Consider the following 25,035-nt stretch of genomic DNA (forward strand, 5'->3'; position numbering starts at 1 on the left):
GAGCTCTCTTCTAGTGGAATCCAGGGTTCACCCTTTTCCTGGCTTACAGACCTCCTTCACATATGCCAGCAGTGTGTTGCACTCCATACCATGTTTTCAAGCACTCTCTCCTTGGAAGCTTGGTTTACAACAGAACATTGCTTTGGTGGATTGCCACTAGGTTTATTGAATGGAGCAATGTTAGCCATTTTCCACGTTGAAGATTGAGTGGTAGGACTTAAAGAATCGTTGTATAGTACCATCCAGCTGGCAGGAATTGAGAATGGAGCACTGATGCTGTCATGAGGTATTCAAGCCAACAAGAGATTTCACTTTCACAGGAGAAAAGGTCAAATTGGTCATGGTGAATATTGTATGAAAGACAAGAGGAATGGAATATATTGATGGAGATGTGATAAAATATTGCTAAAAATGGAGTTTAGGAATTCTGCTTTGTTGAGAGAAGTGGGCACACAATGGATACATCATGGATCTGCAATTTGTGGAAGTAGCAGATAAAGCAAATATTCGACAACAATTTCAACATTTGCTACCAGGTCTTTAAGGATGGGAACAGAAAAGAGAGCACAGAAACGCAACAGAAAAGAGGAACAGAAAAGAGAGCAGTTAAGGTGAGAGTGGTGTTGACCTTTTGCCTGCCTGAGAATGGCAAGACAGTTTGGGAAATGAAGAAGTTGTATCTCACCCATTTTGTGAAACTTTCTCTCACCCACTAACCCTAACAACATTCAACGGCATGTGACATCCACCATTTCCTTACCATGACAAACAGCAGTGTAAAGATATTTTTATGGCATAGTCCATAGGGCAATGCTGTTTAGAACAGCGTATGTATGTATGTATGTATGTATGTATGTATGTATGTGTGGTGAAATATGATGGAATGTCTCGAGCTTGAAGAGAAGGTTCGGTCGGAGGGCCGACCTTGAAGGAGCTTATATAAGTCGGTACTCCATCTCGTGGCATTCTGTTACCTTAGTGCCAATAGACTATCGGGATTAAGAGGTACGTAATTGCTTGCTTGCGAGGGACTTGGAGGAGATGTTTGTTTTGATTGCTTCCTTTGTAGTGCTAATGATTGTGCATTATTTTATGTTGTAGGATGAGTGGAGATATAGTTCAATAAAACCTCATCACCTGAAAGAGGTCTGAGTATTGATTTACAACAATTTATTGAACTATATCTTGACATTACGAGCTATGGAGAATGTTACGATTGTTACGTGGTCCTCCCCGACCCCTGGTCACGGTGTACCTCCGAGCCCCGAGAGGAGCCACGGCAGAATAATGTGTTACTCCGTGTCAAAAATCACGAGTGAAACCACACCAATGGTTATCAACAAACAAATATTGTATTAAAAATCACACCAGAATAACGATACAACAATAATACCAATCAACAATACAATCAACACATCTTATGATGGTACCATCAGCTAGGGTAAGATAACTCACTGTGCTCCAAGTGAGTGAAAAAGAACACTCCCCAATGTCTCTATAGCTCAAAGGTGATCCCCTCCAGTGAGCGTCAGAGCGATATCGAATCGAAACCCGAAACCCGTTCAGATGACGGGCTCAGTCACACCGCCAAAACAGCACAAAAGGCATAGGCGGCCGAAGCGGCGCAAAAAGTCACGTGGTCCAAAACCGTGCAAGGCAAACTAACGGAGGAATGGGAAATCCAAAGGCGCCCTCCAGGTATGAACGTTCACGGTTCAGTCGGCGAACCGCAAATTAATCTTCAGACTCCGCGTTGCACACACACACATCCCAGATAGACGTCGGAATGGTGAAAAAAGCTGACGGGAAGCAAAGACCTTTTGCGATGAGCAAAGCGCGAGTGTCAAATGGCCAACAGCTCGTATTTGAGCTGCAACGACCTGGCGATGATTCTTCAGAATCCAACGCCAAACCTGACCACGCAGGTTTATCAATCCCAGCGATAACCCCTATCGCAGGAATTCCTTTCAAGGAAACTCCAAGTTCACTCGCGACTTTCGTTCGACCACGCTCGATCCGTAGCTTGAAGCGACCAGCTTCTTGTCTGACTTTTTGCCCCGCCTTCTTTTCCTCTCCTCTTCTTCTTCGTCTTCCGGTTCCCGATCCGGTTTCCTGTTTCATTTAACATTAACCTTTTTACCTTTTGACAATAATAATGGCTATTTCCCTCAAACAATAATAATAATAATACATAGAACCAGAAATGTTTCAAGTGGATGAAAACCACAACACCGGAAGTGACGAATCCATAACAAGAAGCTGATTAAGGTGGAGAGCTTCAATGGTGATCCTCATGCCAGCGATGCTGCCAGCCAATGGACATACTGGGAACGGGCTCTCGGACACCATATGGCGACCCGACCTCAAGGACACGCAAAAGCTGACCATTCTCCACTGTAATGTGTCAAACTCGGTGTATGATTATTTCACTCATCGTGAGACATATGAGACGGCAATGGCAACTTTGCGTGCTCTCAATGTGAAACCGGGAGTCCGAAATATGCCCAGCATTTTCTCTCCACCCGACGACAGGAGACTACGAAGTCCCTGGAGCAATGTGTACAGGCCCTACGGCACCTCGGCAAAGACTGTGGGCTGCCTGAACGGACGGCTGGCGAGGTCATCGACAATCTCATGCGGGATGCTTTCATAACGGGACTCCAGTCGCCGAAAATCCGTCAGCGCTTGCTGGAGGCAGAGACTACGTCTTTACATGTCGCGTATGACCAAGCCCGGGTACTCCAACTAGCCCAGGTTAGATCCGAGGCCTATGGGAGGCTATACCTGACGGCTAGTGCTGCTGTTGCCGCAAAGCACCCCGAGGCCGAAATTTCCGTGAAGAGTGCTTCTGCGTGGTCTGACACCCGCCGGGATGAATCGCTAGTTGCAAGCTCGGATGCAGAGGAGAACGAACCTATAACTACGGCTGCGGTGCCTCCTACAAGGACGACAGCAAAATGTTATTTTTGCAGCAATAGGCGACATCTGAGGTCCCTTTGTCCGGCGAGAGAAGCACTGTGCAGTAATTGTGGCCGGAAGGGCCATTATGCTAAAGTCTGCTGACCGAGCAAGGCCAAGCGAGTGACGCTGGCAGGGGCCTTGATGTAGAGAGTCGACCCGCTCACCACGGCTGCTCCTCACGGGCTAGCCAAAGCTGTCATGCCGGTGGAGATTAATGGCAAAGATGCTGATGCATTGATTGACATGGGGAGCAGTGACAGTTTTGTCAACCACGCTCTGGTTCGACGTCACGGATGGCCCATCATTCCGACCCAATTGCCTACCCGGGTCTACATGTGGTCCGCGGTCTCTATGCCAAAGCATCAAAGGGATCTGTGTTGTAAATTTGGTGGCTAACGGGGTAATGTATACGGATGTTAAGCTGTTAGTATTACAGAATCTGTGGTCAGATGTGCTATTGGGCCACAATTTTTTTAATTGGCACGGACGACTAGAAATGCAATTCAAGGGAGCTAATACCAATACCTTTTTGGTATGCAGTTTAGCGGAAATGGCGATCGACCCCCTCCGCTATTTCCGTGTCTAACTCCCGACTGCCATCCTATCACGGTAAAGTCCAGGCGTTACTCACGGTGGACGCTAAATCTATCGAGGGCGAAACTAGACGATTGCTACGGAGGGAATTATCGAGGCCAGTATATTGCCTTGGAGAGCCCAAGTACTCGTGGTCACTAATCCTAATCACCGGAAATGAATGGTAATTGACTACTCATAAACGATTAATCGTTATACTCAATTGGACGCTTACCCACTCCCCAAGATGGATGATATGGTACAGGAGGTGGCTACCTACCGGGTGTTCAGCACCTTGGATCTCCATAGCACGTACCACCAGATACCTATCAGAGAAGCCGATTGGCCATATACCGCCTTTGAATCAGGGCAGCGGCTGTACCAATTTCGAATAATTCCTTTTGGAGTCACAAACGGTATTTCCTGCTTCCAACGGGCCCTCGATGACATCATAGCCAAAGAGCAATTAAAGGATGTGTTTGGTACGTCGACAATGTAACTGTCTGTGGCCGTGATCAGGCGGACCATGATGCGAATTTGCAGAGATTCTTGGCCGTGGTGCGAAAGTACAACCTGATCCTCAACGAAGTTAAGTGTAAGTATTCAGCCAAAACTATAGATCGGTTGGGGTACACGGTGACCGGCGGGGAGATTAGGCCTGACACAACCCGCTTGCAACCGTTGCTCGAGATGGCCCCTCCCCCTGATTGGGCTGCGCTGCGCAGGGCGCTCTGTCTGTTCGCGCATTACTTAAAGTGGATCCCACGGTACTCAGAGAAGATCAGACCGCTGGTGGAATGTAAATTATTCCCGTTGACCTTGTCGGCGAGAGCTGCTTTTCAACAACTCAAAACTGACATAGCGGGGCCCGTAGTGACCTCGATCAACGAAGCGGTACCTTTCATGATCGAGACGGATGCCAGTGACAGCGCGATTGCCACCACGCTTAACCAAGCGGGAACCCCCGTTGCGTTCATCTTGAGAATTTTGTCTGATAGCGGCGCCATTCGGCTATAGAGAAGGAAGCGTACGCAATTGTGGAAGCCGTCAGATGGTGGCACTACTTCCTTCATGGGAAACATTTTCAGTTGATTACAGACCAACCAACCGGCTTTTATGTACAATGCACGGCACTCTCAAAAGATTAAGAATGACAAAATAGCTCGCTGGCACATAGAATTGGCTGACTTCAGTTTCGATATCGTGTACATACCTGGACGGGATAATGTGGGAGCAAATGCGCTATCCCGGCCTGTCTGTGCTGGCATGATGTCAGAAGATTTACGGGGAATCCATGAATCATTGTGTCATCCGGGGGTCACAAGGTTGGCTCACTTTGTACGATGTAGGAATCTGCCCTTTTCCATTGAAGATGTCAGGCGACTATGTCGGTCGTGTCCAGTGTGTGCCGAGGTCAAGCCGTGATTCTATAGACCTCCAATGGGGACTTTGATCCATGCAGGTCGACCATGGGAGAGACTCCATGTGGATTTTAAAGGGCCATTACTGGGCCCTTGCCTGTGATGATACATTCTTACAATTGTCGACGAGTACTCACGATTCCCGTTCGCGTACCCCTGTGCTGATATCTCGTCCACAACAGTCATACGCTGTCTTCAGCAACTGTTTCTCATGTTCGGCTACCCCGCTTATGTACACTCAGACCGGGGAACCACGTTTCTATCTAGGGAAGTTGAGCAATACCTCCAGGAACGGGGAGTAGCCTCCAGCCATACTACGGCGTATAACCCCCCAAGTAATGGCCAGGTGGAACGTTGCAATGGGATCGTATGGTGAGCGGTGACGATGAGCTTGAAGATGCGGTTTGCCTCTCCAATTGTGGGAGTGAGTGTTACCTGAGGCGTTGCATGCCATCCGAGCACTACTCTGTAATGCTATGAACGAAACCCCCCACGAGCGGTTATTTCGCTACCAACGGCGCAGTGCTAGTGGGCAGCCTCTACCCTCGTGGCTGTCTGAGCCAGGTCCTGCCCTACTGAAGCGAGTGGTCCGGCAGAGCAAGTATGAGCTGATGGTAGACCGCATGCAGATTTTAGAGGCCAACCCGGATTTCGCTCATGTTAGATTGCAGGACGAGCGAGAAACTACGGTGTCGATCTGACATCTCGCACCCTGTGAAGAGATACTAAATGGCCGACTCTGTCTGCTGGACACTAAAACTAATGGGGTCACAGAGGTGTAATGCTATGAACCAAAACTTAAAGGTCGTTTAAAGAAGAGAAAGATCGTTTATTGCATAAAATTGGGACGGATCCGGGCAAAGATAAGATAATGGAATCGCTGTGTACTAATCAATAGGAGAATTTGTGGATAAGATTCTCTATGGACTGCCTAGTATAAAGTGAGAGTGAACTAAAGTGTAAGAATGGGGGAATAGAACAGAGAAACCAGCTTCGGATGGTTCCCCTGAGGGACATGTGCTGAGTACATGTACAGACATTATGGAACCATCTTGGAAAAACCGAAAAACTTTGCACCTCTATTATATCTCCGAAACTGGTCCATGGAAAAAATTGAAAGGTGGTTCATTGTAAAGTACTCCCCATGGGGAATAACATATGTTAATGATGATGTCATAGATGTCTTAACTATGACGTCATAAATCGCTAAGTAGAATGCTTGATCCAAGCAGTATGAAATTTCTCTAACTACGCCATTGTTAGACTATCAGTCTTGTTTTTTTGTGCATAAGCTGATGAGGTCAAACCAACCACATCGACTCGGTTGCAAAATCGTAAAAAAAAGCTTTAATACTGGCATCAAGAAACTGGTAGATTGGTAGACAATAAATAAAATAATGAATGAATGAATATAAAAAGGTTTCTGTATGACTACTTTGTAGGAGGGGGGTTAAGGATTTCATGGTAGAGGGGTGGGGAGACCAACAACCTTTGGATAACTTTGGAGAAATGATGTTCATATCGTGATTGTTAATTTTCAATTGGAAACTTGTTGTTCGGAAGAAGAATGTTATCAATGAAGGATGGAGTACATACCTTGACAACTATAATAGTTCTTGCTCTGAGACATCACTTGCTGGAAAAAGGACAAAAACAAGTCGAGAACACTTTACTTCATTACCCTGCATTTACTAGCATTCATGAAGAATACTCATACAAATGTGTTAAAAAACCTGGTCGATACAGTACATTATATACAAACCTATGCCAGGCCGACATTTCATTCAACGTATGGAGGTTCTATCGTCCTTGACACCCAGGACCATGATGGGTCCATTGTGTTGTAGCAAGTGAAGAGAAGCATTTTCTTTTTCCACCTTGGCTCATCATGTGCAGAGAGGAAATGGCATTAAAGCATTGGGTAATGATTGGCACACTTTTGTCAGCAAGACATAGCGAATGAACCCACTGGCAATTTTAATCACCGTTGGTAAACACCACGCAATGAGTGACTTCCCAAGCACTTGTAATGGAAACATGTTGCAAATGCTTTTATGCACCTTTTGAACAACTTTTTACAATGATCTTGTTTGTTAAACATGAGAGTGACAAGGCAACGAACAAAGAAGGAAAATACAGTCAAACTTTGTTTTATGTACACCGACAAAGTTTTCTATTTGCACCATTAAAATAATTTATTAAAAACTAGTTGATAATGCAGATAGCTCTATTCACGAAATCAGAATAACACCCATCTCCACCCACCCCCATCCAACGACTACCCTTTCCATTTCATGTCGTTTAATTGGTCGGTGGGGCATGCGGTTCCTGCAGTTCATTGCAAAATAGGTCAGCAGGAAGTCAGAGAAACAGACAGAAATATGGAGAGACAGAATTTATACTGGCCAGTATCACAAAAAACCCTCCCCAAAGGGCAATGTGCAATGGTCACATGAAGTTACAAAAAAAAACTCACATGGACACTCAGTGCTGGACATCCATTTCAGGCATAAGCCCTTTTCAGCAAAATGAAAACAAAGACTTAAGTAGTCTTCGTCTTCAGTCCAACGTTAGAGACCAAGAAGCAATTTGCCATTCCCTGGCATACGAGAGAGAGAGAGAGAGAGAGAGAGAGAGAGAGAGAGAGAGAGAGAGAGAGAGAGAGAGAGAGAGAGAGGAGAGAGAGAGGAGAGAGGAGAGAGAGAGAGAGAGAGAGAGAGGAGAGAGAGAGAGAGAGAGAGAGAGAGGAGAGAGAGGAGAGAGAGGAGAGAGAGAGAGAGAGAGAGAGAGAGAGAGAGAGGAGAGAGAGGAGAGAGAGGAGAGAGAGAGAGAGAGAGAGAGAGAGAGAGGAGAGAGAGGAGAGAGAGGAGAGAGAGAGAGAGAGAGAGAGGAGAGAGAGAGAGAGAGAGAGAGAGAGAGAGAGAGAGAGAGAGAGAGAGAGAGAGAGAAGAAGGCAGAGAAAGGTGTAAGATAAAGAAGAGGAAGAATAACAGGAGTAAGAGAAAGAGAAAGAGAAAGAGAAAGAGAAAGAGAAAGAGAAAGAGAGAGAGGGAGAGAGAGAGAGAGAGAGAGAGAGAGAGAGAGAGAGAGAGAGAGAGAGAGAGAGATTGGAAGTGGGGTGGAGAGATAGAGAAAAAGAGAGACATAATATACATATTTATATTTCAGATAGATGTGCCATGGAGTGGTTCACAAAGTCCCTCAGAAATATAGTCCACAGGCATGTGGAAACTAGTACGTCCAAAGGCCTTCAATGGGCTTTGCCTTTGCAGACCTCCATTGGGTGCCCGCTGTTTCCCATGACCCAATAGTGGCTCTGTGATTGAGTGGGCACACAATGGCACAGGTAAAGGTGGGGGAGGTTGTGAGGGAGGCTGAGACCCAGTCATTGAAGGTCCAGGGCCTCCAACTGCCATCGGTCGCCCTGTTGCCTTGTCGTCCATGAGAAAAGAGCCAATGGCAAAACCAAGTGTACGATATTCTCGTCCATGCTCAGCGGGAGAATCTGGGTCACATGGAGATTCACCAGGCAGCAGGGCAAGGGGCTTACGAGAGGCAGCAGCCATCTCATGAAGTCTTTCAACACTCCCAAGTCTCTGTCGTACTTGCTGCATCTCTAGCTCCTTGTCTTCCTGCTGTAGCATGAAGAGAGTGACAGTGATAATTTTGCAACATTGGCAAATGTTAGTGAATCTGATTTTTTTTCGTAATCATTACATATATTTTCATAATCAACTTTTACGTATTTCACTATGTAAATAGCAGCAAGGGGTACTATGGGAACTGGTGTTGAGCTGATAGGAAATACATACTAAAACATGAGGATGTAACATTATCTTTGATCTGAGAAACATTATCTTTTTCTTTTTTTTTTGATATTTGCTTTGTTTGTGGATTGTTCTGGTAAAACTATTGCCATAAACACAGCACTTGGAGTCTGCATTGACATTATACTTAACCTTCCATTTATGATTAGTAAAATTGATTTGACGTTGATTCTTTCCTGTCAGCAGTACGACAATTGTTCCCTCGCTGTTATAACAAAATAAGTTGCTTTTGATGATCATCTCTTTTGTGTTAAATTAATTCAAACAATTTCAACAAACATGTTTTGATGACCATATCTATTCATCTGTTGACAAATCAACTTGAAAATATTTTTTTATGCAGCAATAATGATTGTTATCTTCTGTAATTTTAAACCAATCAAATTGTTTTTCATTTTGAGACGAACCGATGCACTGAAGAAATACCATATATTGTAGTGGAAATGATTCCTAGGGCTAAAAATGCTTACTATAGTGTAGTTATTTCCTTAATGAGTGTTTAGAATAAGTGTAAAGTGATTAAATGTAATATTATATATGCGTCGCTATTATATCGAGATCGATGACGTGCATCTCCCCTATTGTCTATGTCTAAAAAACACCATCCCTTCTAACATTTGATGTAATGTGTAAACCTATAGAATTAGAACCTGTCTTAAATGTTCTGTTCAAGCACCCAACAGGCCATCAGGTGCCCAGTTTAGATGGCAACAGATCGTCGTCAATCTGGGACTGCAAAAATCGCCTTGCAAAATCAGGTAAAAGGTCAAGGGAGCAGTTGTTCCCATCCACCAGCTGGGATATAGGTCAATGGTGACAGGGAAGGGATGGCGCGAATCATCAACTGTGACGTCATTGACTGGAGTCATAAAAGGCGGGAACAACAAGAATCGGGGCAAAAAACCTGAAGGACGTGATGCTGGTAGGCTGCATGAATCGGAACTCATGAAGTGGAAGCCGCTCCCCATCCAGCCTACACCATGCCCCATCCAGCAGACACTGCACCCACTCTCCTGAGTCACATCCCCCCTTCCTTTGACCTGGCGACGTTTTGCCAATGCAAGAACTCCAAACAGGAACAATCCTCTACTGAAGTGTATCATTCCAAGGCCAGCTCAGTAAAGGCAAAATGTTTAATCACCATTCAATGCTCGAGCTACAATCCCATCGCCATCCCGCCTGTTGTTGCCGGGCGATCTCTCGCTCGAGAGATCTCTCGCTCGCCTCACCCCTTCCCGGAAGCCCAACTTTGCTCCAGATCAGGGACGTCTGCCCGATTACTGTAAAGCACAATATGCTCCATTCTGTTACCGTAAAGTACAATATGTTAGGCCGAAAAAAATATATTGCTGGTCTCTGGTCAGACCAAAGTTCCAGAATTGATGCGGCGATGCGGTTTTCTTTTTCTTTTTTTGAAAAGCATGGATTGCACATATAGAGTGTTTTTGTGTCCTCATGCCTTGCGGTCCTCCTCATCTGCCGTGGTGCCGTCCCGAGAGAAATTAAAGACAGCCAATGGGACTTGTAGGCCTTTTTTGTGAATAATGAACACAAGCTTAAGTTATTTTAAAATGTATTTATTCTGAAAATCATTAAGTTCTTCAAGCATATTATAGACTGCCATTTCGTTTTTGAGATCACCTCGCCGTACCGTCAAACATTCCAATGCGTCGATCGTGTCAACACTGCGCATGCGCAAGTGGTCTAACAGGCCGATGGTCTCCCACGATCTCTTCTCCCAGTCCACCAGATTATCACAGACACTTACAACTTCATGACAAACGAGATAGGATCCAGGCCTAACTAACGAGACCACCCGCAGTTCTCTAGGCCTTCTGGTTGCTTCACACAAACCCGACAAAGAACGTCTTCGTTTCAATAAATGACAATATCCAGCCGATTGGATTCATGACGTCACGGCACACAACACTACTCATATCTTTGGAACGGCTGGTTGGATTTGGACAAACTAAACGTAGTTTTGTAGGGGAGAACCGTGCGTGAACGTCGATACCAATGGCGACCCTCACAGACCCGTATTTCTCGAGATAGCGCGCCGGCCCGGCAACAACAGGCGCGCGCTGTTGTAGGTACTGTTGGAAATAATAATAAAAAAATTGTTGACGCGCAGGGTCAAAATCGATGCGCGTGCTGACCAGAAACCGCAAATATATTTTTCTCGGCCTTACCTGCACTACTTTGCCTTCTTTGCTGACCATCTCTTGTCTATCTTGGTAATTTCCCTCAGTTTCTCTATCGTCAAACTCTCTCACGTGTTTAAGTTGATAAAATCCATATTTTACCACAAATGGTGTTTGCAGATTAAAAACAAAAATTGAAACCAATTAATATGTATTCCAGTGATGTATGTTTTGTTAGTAATGCTAGGATTAAAAACAAAAAACAAAAACAGGTGGCTTGAGAAAGCAGAAGTTCTGGCCAGCTTGGGGGAAATGCTTGGACTCTGGCTGAATGGCTACAATTTAGTTTCGCAGGTGGAATGTAGTGTGACAATCACTTCCATTTTATTCAGAGGCCACCTGCTGTTGCGAGTATTTCTGCTGCTTAGTAGTTATGGTAGGGACTCGCTGTATGGAAATGCCGATAAACTAAGCCAAACTCAATATTATGGCCAGTTCCTGAAGTAACAATATGGTCAAACAGGAAATGCAGCTTAAAGAGTAAAAGACAAAATACAATTTTTATTTTTATTTTGGGGGTGACAACCTGCGATACGTCAAACAGGGACCCAGGACATGACGGGCCACTCTTTATTATATATTCTGTTTTATGAGGAAGAGCTTTGAAGATGGGGACTGATTTACACATAATAATCCACAATGTCAAAGTGGAATTTTTTTTTAGATATCACACCGATCAAATTGCTCACATAAATATACCTCTCTCTCTCAAATGTATCGACTCTTCATGTATTGTTAAGCCAAAATTTCAGTCAATAATAACTATAACAAGCATTCTGAGTATTGCGCTGCAATACATGTCCCCTACCGGCAATCTGTCGTCCGGAAAACTGTTGGGGAAATTACCAAAGTTCAAAGTGCCATAACTTTGTCAAAAATGATCGAAACGTCGTGAAGTTCGAACTTGATCTGTAACTTATCATAAGGAAACCATGTACCAAGTTTGAAATCATTAGCATTAAGATTTTAGGAAAAATAGTCCGGAAAACTGTTCTCTGCAATTTGCATGATGGATGGACAGACTGACAGATGGAGGGATGGAGTGCAAACCTATAGTCCCCTCCGGTGTACACCGGTAGGAGACTAATAAATAAAAGAATATGAATAAATATCTTCAGTGTTATAAAATATTGCTGTTTGCAATTATGGTATGAGAAAGCTTGGCATTGATTTAAGTGAACTCAAGACTTTTGTACCCTGCTGTATCCTACTCTTGTACCCTGTAACATTTCCCTGGAATGTCATGTCAAAAATGACCTTAAAATGTCAACTTCTCTTCCTAAAATCACAAATTTACTTTGTACTTCCCTCCCTCATCCCCACCTTCCTCTCACCACTTTAGGAGGGCAGAGGTGATGTGGTCGGCTGCTCCAGCAGAGCTCACAGGCCCCAAGCAAGCAAGCTAGAAGCAGACCGGCTGCAAGGAGAGCGAAGGCACCAGCTAGGCCTGGCAGATCTAAGCCTTGTGGACGTGCAGGACTCATTGGAGACCCATATGGGTCACACTTTCCAGTTCGACGTGGCCACCACTTCTGCCGCAGTGCCTCGAGTTCACCACTTTCTTGCAGCTCCAGGAGCCTGACACACAGGCCACATATTCATTCTTTCACAGTACTTGTCCTGTATCACACCAGTCAATCAAACTCTCACTAATTATTAGCCTTATTCTCATCACCGATGAAGAGTTAGTCCATCACTTTAATTTTGTTAATTTTTTTGATAAGCTACAGAACCCATAATAATTTTTGGCAACATATACTTTTGCTGTTAGATATCTGATGCCACGTGGGACTTGATTTGCAACAGATATGTTCTTGCTACAAGGAAAGCATAAACCGGAGACCTTAAGTGGAAAGCTTTGAGGTCTCAACTCAATACCTACTTTCCTGCAAAAATTTGTCTTTGTCTGCTTTTCAGCGGCCAGCATTTATCATTATGATAACACATCCCAGGACAATGGTATAAAGTCAATGACCAATTGCCTGCACAATACTTTGGCACTTGCTTCCTCTTATAGCTAACCAGGTATTATTCATTTATTTGCACAGTTTTCTCCACCATTAAACAATTTTTGGGTGTTGAGCAGACTAATCCAGATTTCCAATGAAGTTCTAAACATCTAAAGAATGGGTTACTGTGAACCCATGGGGAATATATACTGCACATGAGATCCCAAGGAATCCATGGCCATGGAAAACCCCCCAAAAGTCTAGAGTATCTTATTTTTGCATGCTTTCTTGATATTTAATTTTAGAATTGACATAATCCATTGAGTCCAATTAATTTTATGATAAACAATCATCTTTTCAATGAGGAGTGGGTGGGAGGAGGAATAGTTTGAGATAATTTGACATTGAGAGAAAAGAAAACAAATATGGATGATGGGAGAGATAAACGAGGGTATTAGAGAGTGGGAGGAGTGGGGAGGGAATGTAAGATAGGAAGAAAGCTGAGTTAGAGGAAAGGAAGGGAAAGAATATATTATATATATATATATGTATATATATATGTATGTATATATATATATATGTATATATATATATATATATATATATATATATATATATATATATATATATATATATATATATATATATATATATATATATATATATATATATATATATATATATATATACATGAAACACATACTAATGTGTATATATATATATTACATGAAACACATAACTAATATATATATATATACAGTGGTACCTCGGCTTACGAGTTTAATCCGTTCCGTGACGGAGCTCGTAAGCCAAATCGCTCGTAAGTCAAAGCAAATTTTCCCATTCAAATGCATTGAAATGCTATTAATCCGTTCCAGCCTCAAAAAAAAAACACCAATTTTTTTTGTTAGGTGCTTTTAAATAACAAAAATGTACTTTATAAATAACAAATAATGTATAAACAAGCACGACCTCGTATATACTGTACATAATACAAGAGAATGTAAAGAAATAAACTGGACCTCTATCCATGAAGATATGGAGAAGTTGTTGTTTGTGTGGTTGAAGGAGAAGCAGCTCGCAGGAGATACCGTGACCGAGAGCATCATGTGTTTGAAAAGATTGAAACTCGGATATCGAGCACGGACCACGAGGTGTTTTTTCTTTTTTCTTAATCTCGGTTTCAGTGAACTTTTGCTCTGTGCTCACGTGTACTGTACCTGTACCTGTAATGGTACGTCAGAGGATGGCACCTGTTGTCATCATATTAAGTGCAAGATGTTCTGCATCGTAAGTTGGTACACCGTGGTCTTTCGGCGGTGTTTAAGCCGGCCGTCTTGGCTTCTGTCACCATTGGCATTGAGTCTTTCGATGTAGGTAGGTCGTTGTGTGCCGGTGCCTTGGCCGAATTCCTTCATTGCTGCATTGTTAGCTCACCTGGTTTTTTATACCACATCTTTGGTTATCGGACCAGCGAATGACGTCATCTCCAAAGTATGGCTTATTCTCACTTGTCTTGGACGATCTTCTACTTCTAGCCTTCCACCGTGCATTTGGTGTCCACTGTACTTACTGTACAGTGCCTGGTAAAATTGATGTAATGGGTTTTTGACCGTCAACGCCATGAACCGTCATGAACCGTCAACCGCCATGAACCGCCATGAACCGTCAACGCCATGAACCGCTAACACTCAAAAGCCCATTTATCGCGCCTTATAAAGCAAAACGCAAACCGAAAGCCATGCCTCTCAAGCGAGGCGTGCTTCCGTGGTCACGTGATCCACAGGTGTAGCTCATTATACCCGCACGCGCGACACGCTTTGGCGGTCACGTGACCAGCCACTCTGGAGGCGGGGATCCGATGACGTCACCGGCTGGAGCAAGGAGATTCCTCGCTAATGTATTTCGACGATTGCGTGTTTTATATCCAAGCAGAGATGCTTTCACGGCAAGATAACCACGTGACCGGAACCGGAAGCCACAACCGGAAAATTCAAAAAAATAAATTTTTTGAGCTCGTACATCGGATCTCGGCTCGTATCCCAAAGCAACAAACCGCCCGAGCGACGGCTCGTATCCCGAAAAACTCGTACGTTGGGGCACTCGTAAGCCGAGGTACCACTGTATATATATATATATATATATATATATATATATATATATATATATATATACATATATATATATATATATATGTATACAGTGATCCCTCGTTTATCGCGGGAGTTACGTTCCAGAACCCCCCGCGATAGACGAAAATCCGCGAAGTAGCGACCATATTTTTATTTTATTATTTATATATATTTTAAAGCTTTATGACCCTCCCCACACTCTTATTAACCTTTCCCATACTCTTATAAAAACATCCTATACTCTTAAACACTTTTTACACTCTTAAACATACGTAATTTTAACAACATATAAAATTCTAATGGGTACTCACCATTGAAGATACTGTAGCTACCCATGGGTCCCCCAAGCAAGACCAGCATCAGAATCTCCTTGCTCCAGCCGGTGACGTCACCGGCGGGGATCCCCGGCGCCAGAGTGGCTGGTCACGTGACCGCTAAAGCGTGCCGCGCGTGCGGGTATAATCAGCTACACCTGTTGATCACGTGACCACCGAAGCACGCCACGCTTGAGAGGCGCGGCTTTCGGTTTCTGGTTGTGCTTTATAATGCAGCCCGATAAACGGGCTTTTCAGTGTTCCCGAGTTGGTTTTGAGAATAAATATCTTCTCGGACGAGTTTGTGTCTTGCCCGTCATTTCGTCCGTATCAAGCAAGAGCCCCGGCTCTTCAATACTACAACTTGCGTGATGAAGATGATGATGAATTAGCTGTGCAGTACTGATGACGATGAAGGTGATGACGATGATGAATGTACTGCACAGCCAGAAAGAGCATTACAGTTACCCATTACGTGGGTAACTAGCGCAAGTGGAAGCTGCCGCATCTGCGTTTTCCATACGCACGACTTTGTCTCTTTGTCTACTCTTCTACTGTACACTATGTACAGTATTTTATTTCTTGTAATATGTTTTAATTACTGTATTTTTCTTATTTTTTTACGTTTTTAAATTTTTTAGGCTAGAAAATGCTTATTTTACCACAAAAATATTTAAAATAATAGTATATAAAAATACATTATACCGCAAAATCCCGCGATATAATTTTACATATACTAGCGAGAAAAACCCGCGATGTACCGAAGCCGCGAAAAGTGAACCGCGATATAGCGAGGGATGACTGTATATATATATATATATATATATATATATATATATATATATATATATATATATATATACACATACAGTGATCCCTCGTTTATCGCGGGGGTTACGTTCCAGAACCCCCCGCGATAGACGAAAATCCGCGAAGTAGCGACCATATTTTTATTTTATTATTTATATATATTTTAAAGCTTTATGACCCTCCCCACACTCTTATTAACCTTTCCCACACTCTTATTAACCTTTCTCACACTCTTATTAACCTTTCCCGTACTCTTATAAACACTTCCTATACTCTTAAACACTTTTTACACTCTTAAACATACGTAATTTTAACAACATATAAAATTCTAATGGGTACTCAGCATTGAAGATACTACAACTTGCGTGATGAAGATGATGATGAATTAGCTGTGCAGTACTGATGACGATGAAGGTGATGACGATGATGAATGTACTGCACAGCCAGAAAGAGCATTACAGCTCTTCTGAAGGCGCCACTGCATCAGGCGCTTCGTCAGGTGGTGTAGTATCTTCGCCCTCGTTTGCAACTTCAGTTTCCGCTGAAGGCGTAGGCGTAACTTGTCTCTTCTTGCGAGTGAGGAACATGGTTATGGGGAGTTGCTGGTGCTGCTTCTTATTCTGTGCAAGAAGGTTTTTATAAACCGTCATGCCCCCCTCGATGGTATTTGCAAACTGCAACGAACGAAGCATGTGGGGGTCCCATTCTTGAGCCACTCGCTGAAGGTCTTTGGCCATTCTGACCATGGTTGCGAGCCGTTCGAGTGTTAGGCCAACCTCCTCTTCTTCTTGAGACCCTGGTTCCTCTAGTTCCTCTTCCTCTTCCTCGCTTGCTGACTTCGTCATCTCCGTGAGGTCTTCATCCGTCAACGGTTGTGAGTGGGCATCAATCAGCTCATTAACATCCTCGTGAGTCATGTTGTTGAAGCCATCTCCGCCAAGAAGTTTTGCCAGCTTCACAGCCTTATCAACTGCGGAATGACTGTACACTATGTACAGTATTTTATTTCTTGTAATATGTTTTAATTACTGTATTTTTCTTATTTTTTTACGTTTTTTAATTTTTTAGGCTAGAAAATGCTTATTTTACCACAAAAATATTTAAAATAATAGTATATAAAAATACATTTAAACCGCAAAATCCCGCGATATAGCGAAAAATCCGCGATGTAAAATTAGATATGTAAGAGTTAAAAATCCGCGATACAGTGAGGTGAACCGCGATATAGCGAGGGACGACTGTGTATATATATATATATATATATATATATATATATATATATATATATATATATATATACATACATATATATATATAATCGTTAGATTAAATAAGACGCGGACGTAGCTTCAGGACGTCGATCTTTAATTGTCGACAAGCTTTCGACCAACAAAGGTCTTCTTCTAAGTCTACAAAAACAGCAGGCATGTATATCAGTCAAGTATGTATGGTGATATGTGTGTGAGATGTGTGATGTACACTTAACACATCACACATCTCACACACATATCACCATACATACTTGACTGATATACATGCCTGCTGTTTTTGTAGACTCAGAAGAAGACCTTTGTTGGTCGAAAGCTTGTCGACAATTAAAGATCGACGTCCTGAAGCTACGTCCGCGTCTTACTTAATCTAACGATTATTTATTCAATACAAATGAGACGCCCTGCTCGTACTTTGGAGTTTCTACTATTTCTTACAGTTATACATATATATATACATTTATATATATATATATATATATATATATATATATATATATATATATATATATATATATATATATATATATATATATATATATTGTTGTGGTTTTTAGAACCCTCCACTTTGTAGATATTTGTAATAATCCATTATAAATAATCCCCTGTAAATACTCCCACTTTTGTGTAAAGGTCAAAGGTCGCACCCTTGTTAGGTCATATTGCAACACATAGGACACCACAGGCTCTTCTTTAGTTATTTAATTAGTATGTGTTTCAGGTAAGGATCTGTTCCCAATAGTTGAATCTGCGTTGTCTTAATTAAATAAGAGTAGGCCCCCCTTTTCAAGTCATATTCATATTGCGGTGTAGCCTTCCTCCAAATTGTGTTCCTTGGCTTGCCAGTGGCGTTCGCTGCCTGGCTCAAGCCGCCATTACGCACGCGGTCAAGCTGGAGAGGAAGGGCGGAGCGCCAAGAACGAAGGCGTGGCCCCTCAACGCCCCATCAATGGGCGGACCGGTGAGCGCTCGCGACCACTCAGAGCCGAGGCCAGCTCACCGGTAGGTGGATCCAACAGGCAAGCGGCTTGATACGCGAGTGGGCAATATAAGCGGGTGCGTGGGACTACTTCAGGGATGAGCCAGAGATGTGGGGGATGAGCCAGATGAATGAGAGAAGAGAGGTTCCCGGGAGAACGATTTTAAAAGAGTCCTGGCTGGCCGTTTATGAACTATTGGAGGCGCACAACTCGCAAAAGGCGTAAGGGACAATTTATTACGGATGGCGTATCCCAGTCTTCCCCCCCGCGATATAATTAATTGTCCGCTCACGTTAAACACCACGCGAAGCTGCCGGCCACTCGTGCCGCAGTACGAGTGAACACCTGGAGCGTGGACCGGAGCGTGAACTTGGAGTGGGACCTCGACGCCTGTGCCATCTGCCGGACCTTGACGCCTACCACCTGCCCGGACCCTTCCCTTCCTTCTCACCACCACCACCCTTTTCGTGTAAGTGTGTTTGTACTGTCCTGGGCATGTGATAAAATAAGAGTGTTTAAGGATTGCCCTGTGTATCTGCTTCTTCCTCTTCCTGTACAGTCTTACCTTTCGTTTCTTCTTTGGTTTTGGTTTTGTACATAATTAATAAACCTGTGTTCTTCCTTCTTATTATTTGGGTTTCCTCTCATCCGGTCGCTTTAGTGATTTCTCCATTGGTATACGTGGCACGATTTGGCCAACGCTCAGGATCGGGTTAGTTTTATTGCTAACGGCTCGAGCTTCGGATTGTTAAACCGCTCGGCAATCTTCCATCTTGTCCGTGGCTCGAGCAGAAGTATCACCCTGCTTTGTGGAGAGGGGGGCAAAGGTATCTGGGAACCCGTTGACCAGTCACCCTGGTCAACCTCAACCTCGCAAAGGAGCGCGATATCTTCTAGGACTCGGACGGCCAGCTTAAAGATGAGGGGATTAACCCCCCCCCTCCCCCCTCGGTAAGGGGAGCACCGTAACCCGAGATCCGCAACAATTGGTGTCAGGAGTGGGATTGAAGCCCAAACCCAATTTTTAATCCACCTTGAAAAATTTGGTCAAAATAAAAGTTACGAGCGGCCAAACTTATTTTTAACATCCAAATTAAAATCGTGCCATGGATAGTCAAGGCGATCGGATGCCGGTGGGGGAAATAGAAGAGGGGTTAGTGTCAATCCAGGACCCCAGGGAGGCAGTGGGAGTAATGGAAGAGGAGGTTGAGGAAGGTGCGGTAGATGGGGTTGCAGGCGCACAAGATGGCGGCACCTCACACGTGGTCGTGGCAGCACAAGATGGCGGCGCCGCGCACATGGCCGCGGTAGCCGGGCCTGCAGCGGCAGTAGACTAGGGCCTATTTGTGACCCACATGATGGCCTTTATGGTCAAAACAGAAGATAGCTTCAAGGGATTGGAAAAGACAATGGGGGAGCAATTGGGAAGCCAAATTGGGGGCCTAGAAGTCAAATTGGAGGGATTAGACAGCAAAATTGGTGGGCTAGAAAGCAAATTGGGAGGATTAGGGGGCCAATTGGAGGACATAAATGGCCAGGCCCAGGGAGTAAATGAGGGACTGGCGAGGGGGCAAGCCAGATACGAAATAAAAGAATTTGAGAAAGAGGTGGACCACAGAGTGGGCAAAAAGGTCATGGGGGTACGCGACGAGGTAACGCGACTAGAGGAGCGCAGGTTGAGTGAGTTGGAGCAAGGCAAAGTCACGTGGACCGGGGTAGAAATCGCGACCTGGGGTATGGGGAAGCCGGTGTGGAAGTGTAACTCATTGGTTGGGACTAGTAACGGAGCAGGTAGTCGCAGGTGGTTCGTAAGAATGTCGGGAATGTATCTCGGAACATGGAACCTGGGAGTCCTTTTGTTCACCTTGTCACGGCCCCAGGCTAACACACATTCCGAAGCCCTTACTATTGTTGTTGAATATCGGGATGCAAAATATAGGGTGAAAGAATTCCCAGCAGGGGGGAGCAAACTGATGCCGATGAGGCGAGCGTGGTTGACCTCGGAGCATTTAGCGGAGGAAGGATTAGCGCGGCGGTGCCCATATAAACGAGAACATTTCTTTGACCAGGGAGACTTGCCACGAGAGCCCATGCCCGACGGAACGAACGAGTGAACCGGTGCTGAGCAGAAGACCGGCCGAAGAAGAAGAACCAACGACTTGAATTACCAAATTCGTTATTGTATTGTAGTTCTTTATTATATTGAAACAAGTGAATTATTAGTTAATAAAGCTTTGCATTTGTAAAAGCTGTTTGGTCATATCGGAGCCACCTGAGTCCTTTAACATTCCCGAACACCGGCGACCGCCGAGGTAGAAGAGAAAATTTTATTAGCGCCAGCGGTCTTTGAGGAAAAAGAAATTAACGAATTAATAATAGTGGAAATTGGAAAGACGCCAGACTTAGAGGTAAAGCACTCGCGGCAGGAAGAAATGGAAAATGTGCATAGTCCGTGCTCGCATCATGATGCCGTGCTTGTTAATCCTTATAAAGATTTGCAGGTGAGTGTGGAGCGAAGAAGAAGAACCCCGAAGGTGAGTCGGGCTGTGTTTGGGGCGAAAGGATTTTTCGCGCCCTTGGGATCGCGAAAGCACCCGGGCGCTGGTGGAAGGTCCTTTGTGCGCTGCGTGAGTGGAAAGGGAGAGCGTGTAAGAAAAAAGTGTGCACCGAGGAGTGCGTGTGTTACAGAGTGTGAAAGTGGGTTGAGTGAGAGTGACACGGAGTGCGAGTTGGTTGTGGCGAGTGTGCGAGAATGCACACCTGAGTTGGTTGTGGAGCGCGTTATTGGGTGTACGACGAGGGATTGCACACCCATGAGTAGGTGTGCGCTGAATGGGTGTATGCGAGAGTGCACCCCCATGAGTGGTACGGAGTACGTACCAAGGGAGAGTGCACAAGACGGTGCGCGAGGAGGTGTGTTAATGAAGTGTGCGAACGACGAGGGTGCGAGGAGGTGTGCGGTGGTCAGGTGTGTAACGAAGTCTGTGAGCGGAATGAGTGGGCCTGGGTGGTGTGCACAGAGAGAGAGTGCGGTGACGAAGTGTGCAGAGTGTATGGAGACACCTGGATGTGTGAGTAGGAAACGGAACGCGTGGTGTGAGCATGCAAGGAAAGCATCGACGTTGACCGGGACAGCGTTCAGGCCGAAGTATAGCCGACGCGAGCTCTCGGTCCGTGCCGGGCGGTGTGTGCTGCGGGAGCCGGCGGGTATCGGTGTCGCGTCGCTCCTGTTCGGAGCGTCATGCACAATTCGGGCCGGGCCCCGCCCTGCACGGTCGAATCCGTGCTTTGCCAGGCAAAGCGACCAGTCCGGTTCGAGGGGAGGTAGGAGGGGTCAGAACGGCACCCCCTTGTGGTGGCGGCGCTCCAACCGGGCAAGGCTGGGCCATCGCGCTTGGCAGCGCGAGGCCTTGCGCCGGGATGGCACTTGGAGCCTTGGCCCGACAAAACCTCCTCCCCTGAACCGAATACCGGACGGACTCAACCTACAGTAGACCAAACCACCCGTATGCATTGCTCGGCTTTGCGAAGCCGAGCTGTAAAGAATGCATGGACGTACCGAGGAGGCTCAGATATAGCGGACTGTGATGATGATCGTGTTTTGGTTTGGAATTGATACCCAGTGATTTGAAATTGGTAATAGTATTTGGAAATAGTGATTTGAAATTGGTAATAGGGATTTGAAATTGGAAATTGATACCCAGTGTCGGGGGGTGGTATCCCTACCATCCCTCACACTTTATGGGGGCAAAGGAGCTATAGTTTTATGGGGTATGGTGGTAAAAACCTAGCCAGGGAGGGCTTGGTTATTGATTAGGGATCTAGAGGAATGACCATAGGTAACTTTAGATTTAAGTAGCGACATGATACCTGTAGTAGGGGACGTAGGTAGATTAGTTTGGATGATAACGACGTGGGAAGTGCAATAGTATAAGGAAAGATGGGAAGTACTAAGTTAGAGGGAAAACCAGGTAGATCAGATGATGCAGTGTGTGTATAGGAAGTGATTGAGCAGAGTATTTAGTCAGGGCCCTTAGGGATATTTTGGTTCAAATTCTTCCAAAAGCATCAAATTTGGCGCAGATGTTGCCCATGCCATACTCTTTCGATTTTTGATGGGCGCCAAGGGCGGTATGATCCGGGGACCATATCGGTCCATCCCGCCATGTCACCTGACCTATGACGTCATAATTAGGATATGCATCCACTCACATGGCATACTATAAGTGGTCAAAGTTCAAAATGAATCGATCGAAAAATGAAGGCAGGGATCCATTTTTAAGGTTTTCATAAAATCCAATATGGCCGCCAGGTCACATGACCTATGACGTCATATTTATGACATGTATACAATCATGTATACATGAATCCGGATCATGATCGCACAAAAATTAAACACAAGGATATGGCATGCAGTTCATAAAACATCAAAATCCGTACCTTTGTAATTAGACTGATGAACTGCATATGCCTGAAAATTAGGAAATAGACATGTAAATATTTCCTCTAATTGTCAAAAATAAGGTCAGAGTTCGATTACCCAACCCAGAAACATAAAATGGTGAACCTTGCGTAAATCTTGACAAAAAAACTCAAAAACCAACATGTTTGACTCAAAAATGACCTTTAAGATGACCTTGAGGGTTGACCTTGACCTCGAATCATCAAAATAACATCATAATTGGATTCCTCGACCTCAAAAACCCCTGAAAAGTGGTATCATACATGATTCCAACCCTTTTGGTTATTTAACTGATTTTCCTCTAATCCGGGTTGCGGCCATTTAGTATTTCGCCAATATGGGCCCCCCCGGGGGGGGGGGGCGCCCGTCTTGGCGCCCGTCAAAAATCGAAAGAGTATGGCATGGGCAACACCTGGGCCAAATTTGGTGCTTTTGGAAGAATTTGAACCAAACGGCCCCAAAATATCCCTTAGGGCCCTGACTAATTGTGAAAGGTGTGATTGTGCATTGAATTGAGTGTATTGTATTGAGTGAATGGTCCTGGAGGGAAGGAGGGTGCAAGTGCCACCAGGTGTGCAAGTGCCACCAGGTGTGCAGGTGCCACCAGTTGTGCAAATGCCATCAGGTGTGCAGGTGCCACCAGGTGTGCAAGTGCCACCAGGTGTGTGGACACAAGGTGTGCAAGTGAACGTACAGGTGAATGAAGAATGGTTATATGGAATAGATGGCATGGAATACATGGAGTATGGAATGGATGGTGTGGAGTGAGTAGTGTGGAATAAGTGGAGTGGAGTGGTTGGTGCGAAAGGGGTGAGTGGGGAAGATGGACCCCCTCACGAGTACCCGGGCAGGGAAGTTAAAAAGTTAGTTAGAGGGAGTAGGTAAATTGTGGTTGGATATTGGCAGCTGTGGTGCGGGTAGTTGCACAGGAGTGTTGTGTTGGGTGCATTAGTAGAGTAAATTGGCTGGGCGTGTGGCCTGTTAGTACGTATGGTTAAATGGGCACTCCGCCACTGTTAGTCTGTCAGCCAGGTGAGGCCGCAGGTAGGCTCTGGGAGCCAGTAGTTGTTCAATGGGGCCAAAGGATCCGGAGGACGGACCTGGGTAGCCCGATGCCAGAGAGGGCGGTAGGGGGTGAGAGCGCCAGAGGGCCTTCCCCAGGTAGGTTAGGGTAAGGAGCAGGTAAGCTTGGGAGACAACTGCAGTGGCGGAGGTGTGCAGGTGAGCGGGCCTGCTGGGAGCGCCACACGACCCAGCCCGGAAATTGTGCGAGGGCACAGGGAGTAGGATCGGGGGGGTGAGACCCCAAATTGGTGAGCACCACAGTTTGGCCAATGGGAATTGGTTTTTAGAACCACATAGTGTAAAATGGCCAATGGTTTTGCAGGGAAAGACCCCGGGTAGTGTAAAGTGTGTTAAAGTCATTTAGAAGGTAGTTAGGATTGGAAGTCTCTTCGCACCATCCGCATCCACTCACCAGGGTGACAGGACTCCACACCACCGGCTTGTGCAAATGTCTGGTATGTAAGACGCATCATGACATGGGTGTGACATTGTGCTTGTTATGTTCCATCTCTTCCTCCTTAGGAGGGATTGATGAGAAATTGGGATTAATGGCAAATTGGGTTTAGAGGGATTGTTGACGAATTTGGATTAGGGGAGATATGGGGAAGACAAGACGATAGCGACGGATTTGTAAATTGTGTAAATACGGGGTAAGGGGCAAGGGTAGATTAGGTGACAGGGGGGGGGGGGGGGGGTAACGTACGGTAGGGACGAGCTTTCTCGGCTCGCTCTCCTGCGCACCTCACCTCTGCATTACCTTGTGTTGATGTGTACCCTTGCGATCTTGCCCCGCTGCTTGCTTGTCCTCCTTCCCCCACTCATGGATTTGTTTCTTTTGGGCCCGGGGGGAGTGCGCAGGTGCCCGCAGTTGTGTGCCCGCACCCTCACTGCTGCCTGCCTGGACCGGTACCACACTTATGGACCGCACGTTGTTGTGGCCGAGCACCACCATATGGACCACAGGTCTGTGGCCGAGCACCACACTCATGGACCCCACGTTTTGGGGCCTGGCACCTCTGCTGGGGACCGGCCATTGTGGCCAGGGAGATCTTGCTTACAGACCACGGTAAAG

The 25,035-nt window shown here is 45.2% G+C and overlaps 1 protein-coding gene across 1 annotated transcript in view; it reads right to left on the reverse strand.

Moving 5' to 3' along the window:
- Window positions 1-8,028: 8,028 nt before the first annotated feature.
- LOC137425938 (glutamate receptor ionotropic, delta-1-like) overlaps window positions 8,029-25,035 on the reverse strand; it is a 396,968-nt gene continuing 379,961 nt past the window's right edge. Inside the window, exons 13-14 of the mRNA XM_078776249.1 lie at window positions 12,318-12,561; window positions 8,029-8,590 (exon numbers count right to left, since the gene is read on the reverse strand). Of these exons, the coding sequence (XP_078632375.1) occupies window positions 8,120-8,590; window positions 12,318-12,561 (715 nt within the window). The 3' untranslated portion in view covers window positions 8,029-8,119. The remainder of the gene's footprint in view (window positions 8,591-12,317; window positions 12,562-25,035) is intronic.

The sequence above is a fragment of the Myxine glutinosa genome, chromosome 4 (genome assembly GCF_964187855.1).
Source record: "Myxine glutinosa chromosome 4, kmMyxGlut1.1, whole genome shotgun sequence".
Taxonomy (NCBI): domain Eukaryota; kingdom Metazoa; phylum Chordata; class Myxini; order Myxiniformes; family Myxinidae; genus Myxine; species Myxine glutinosa.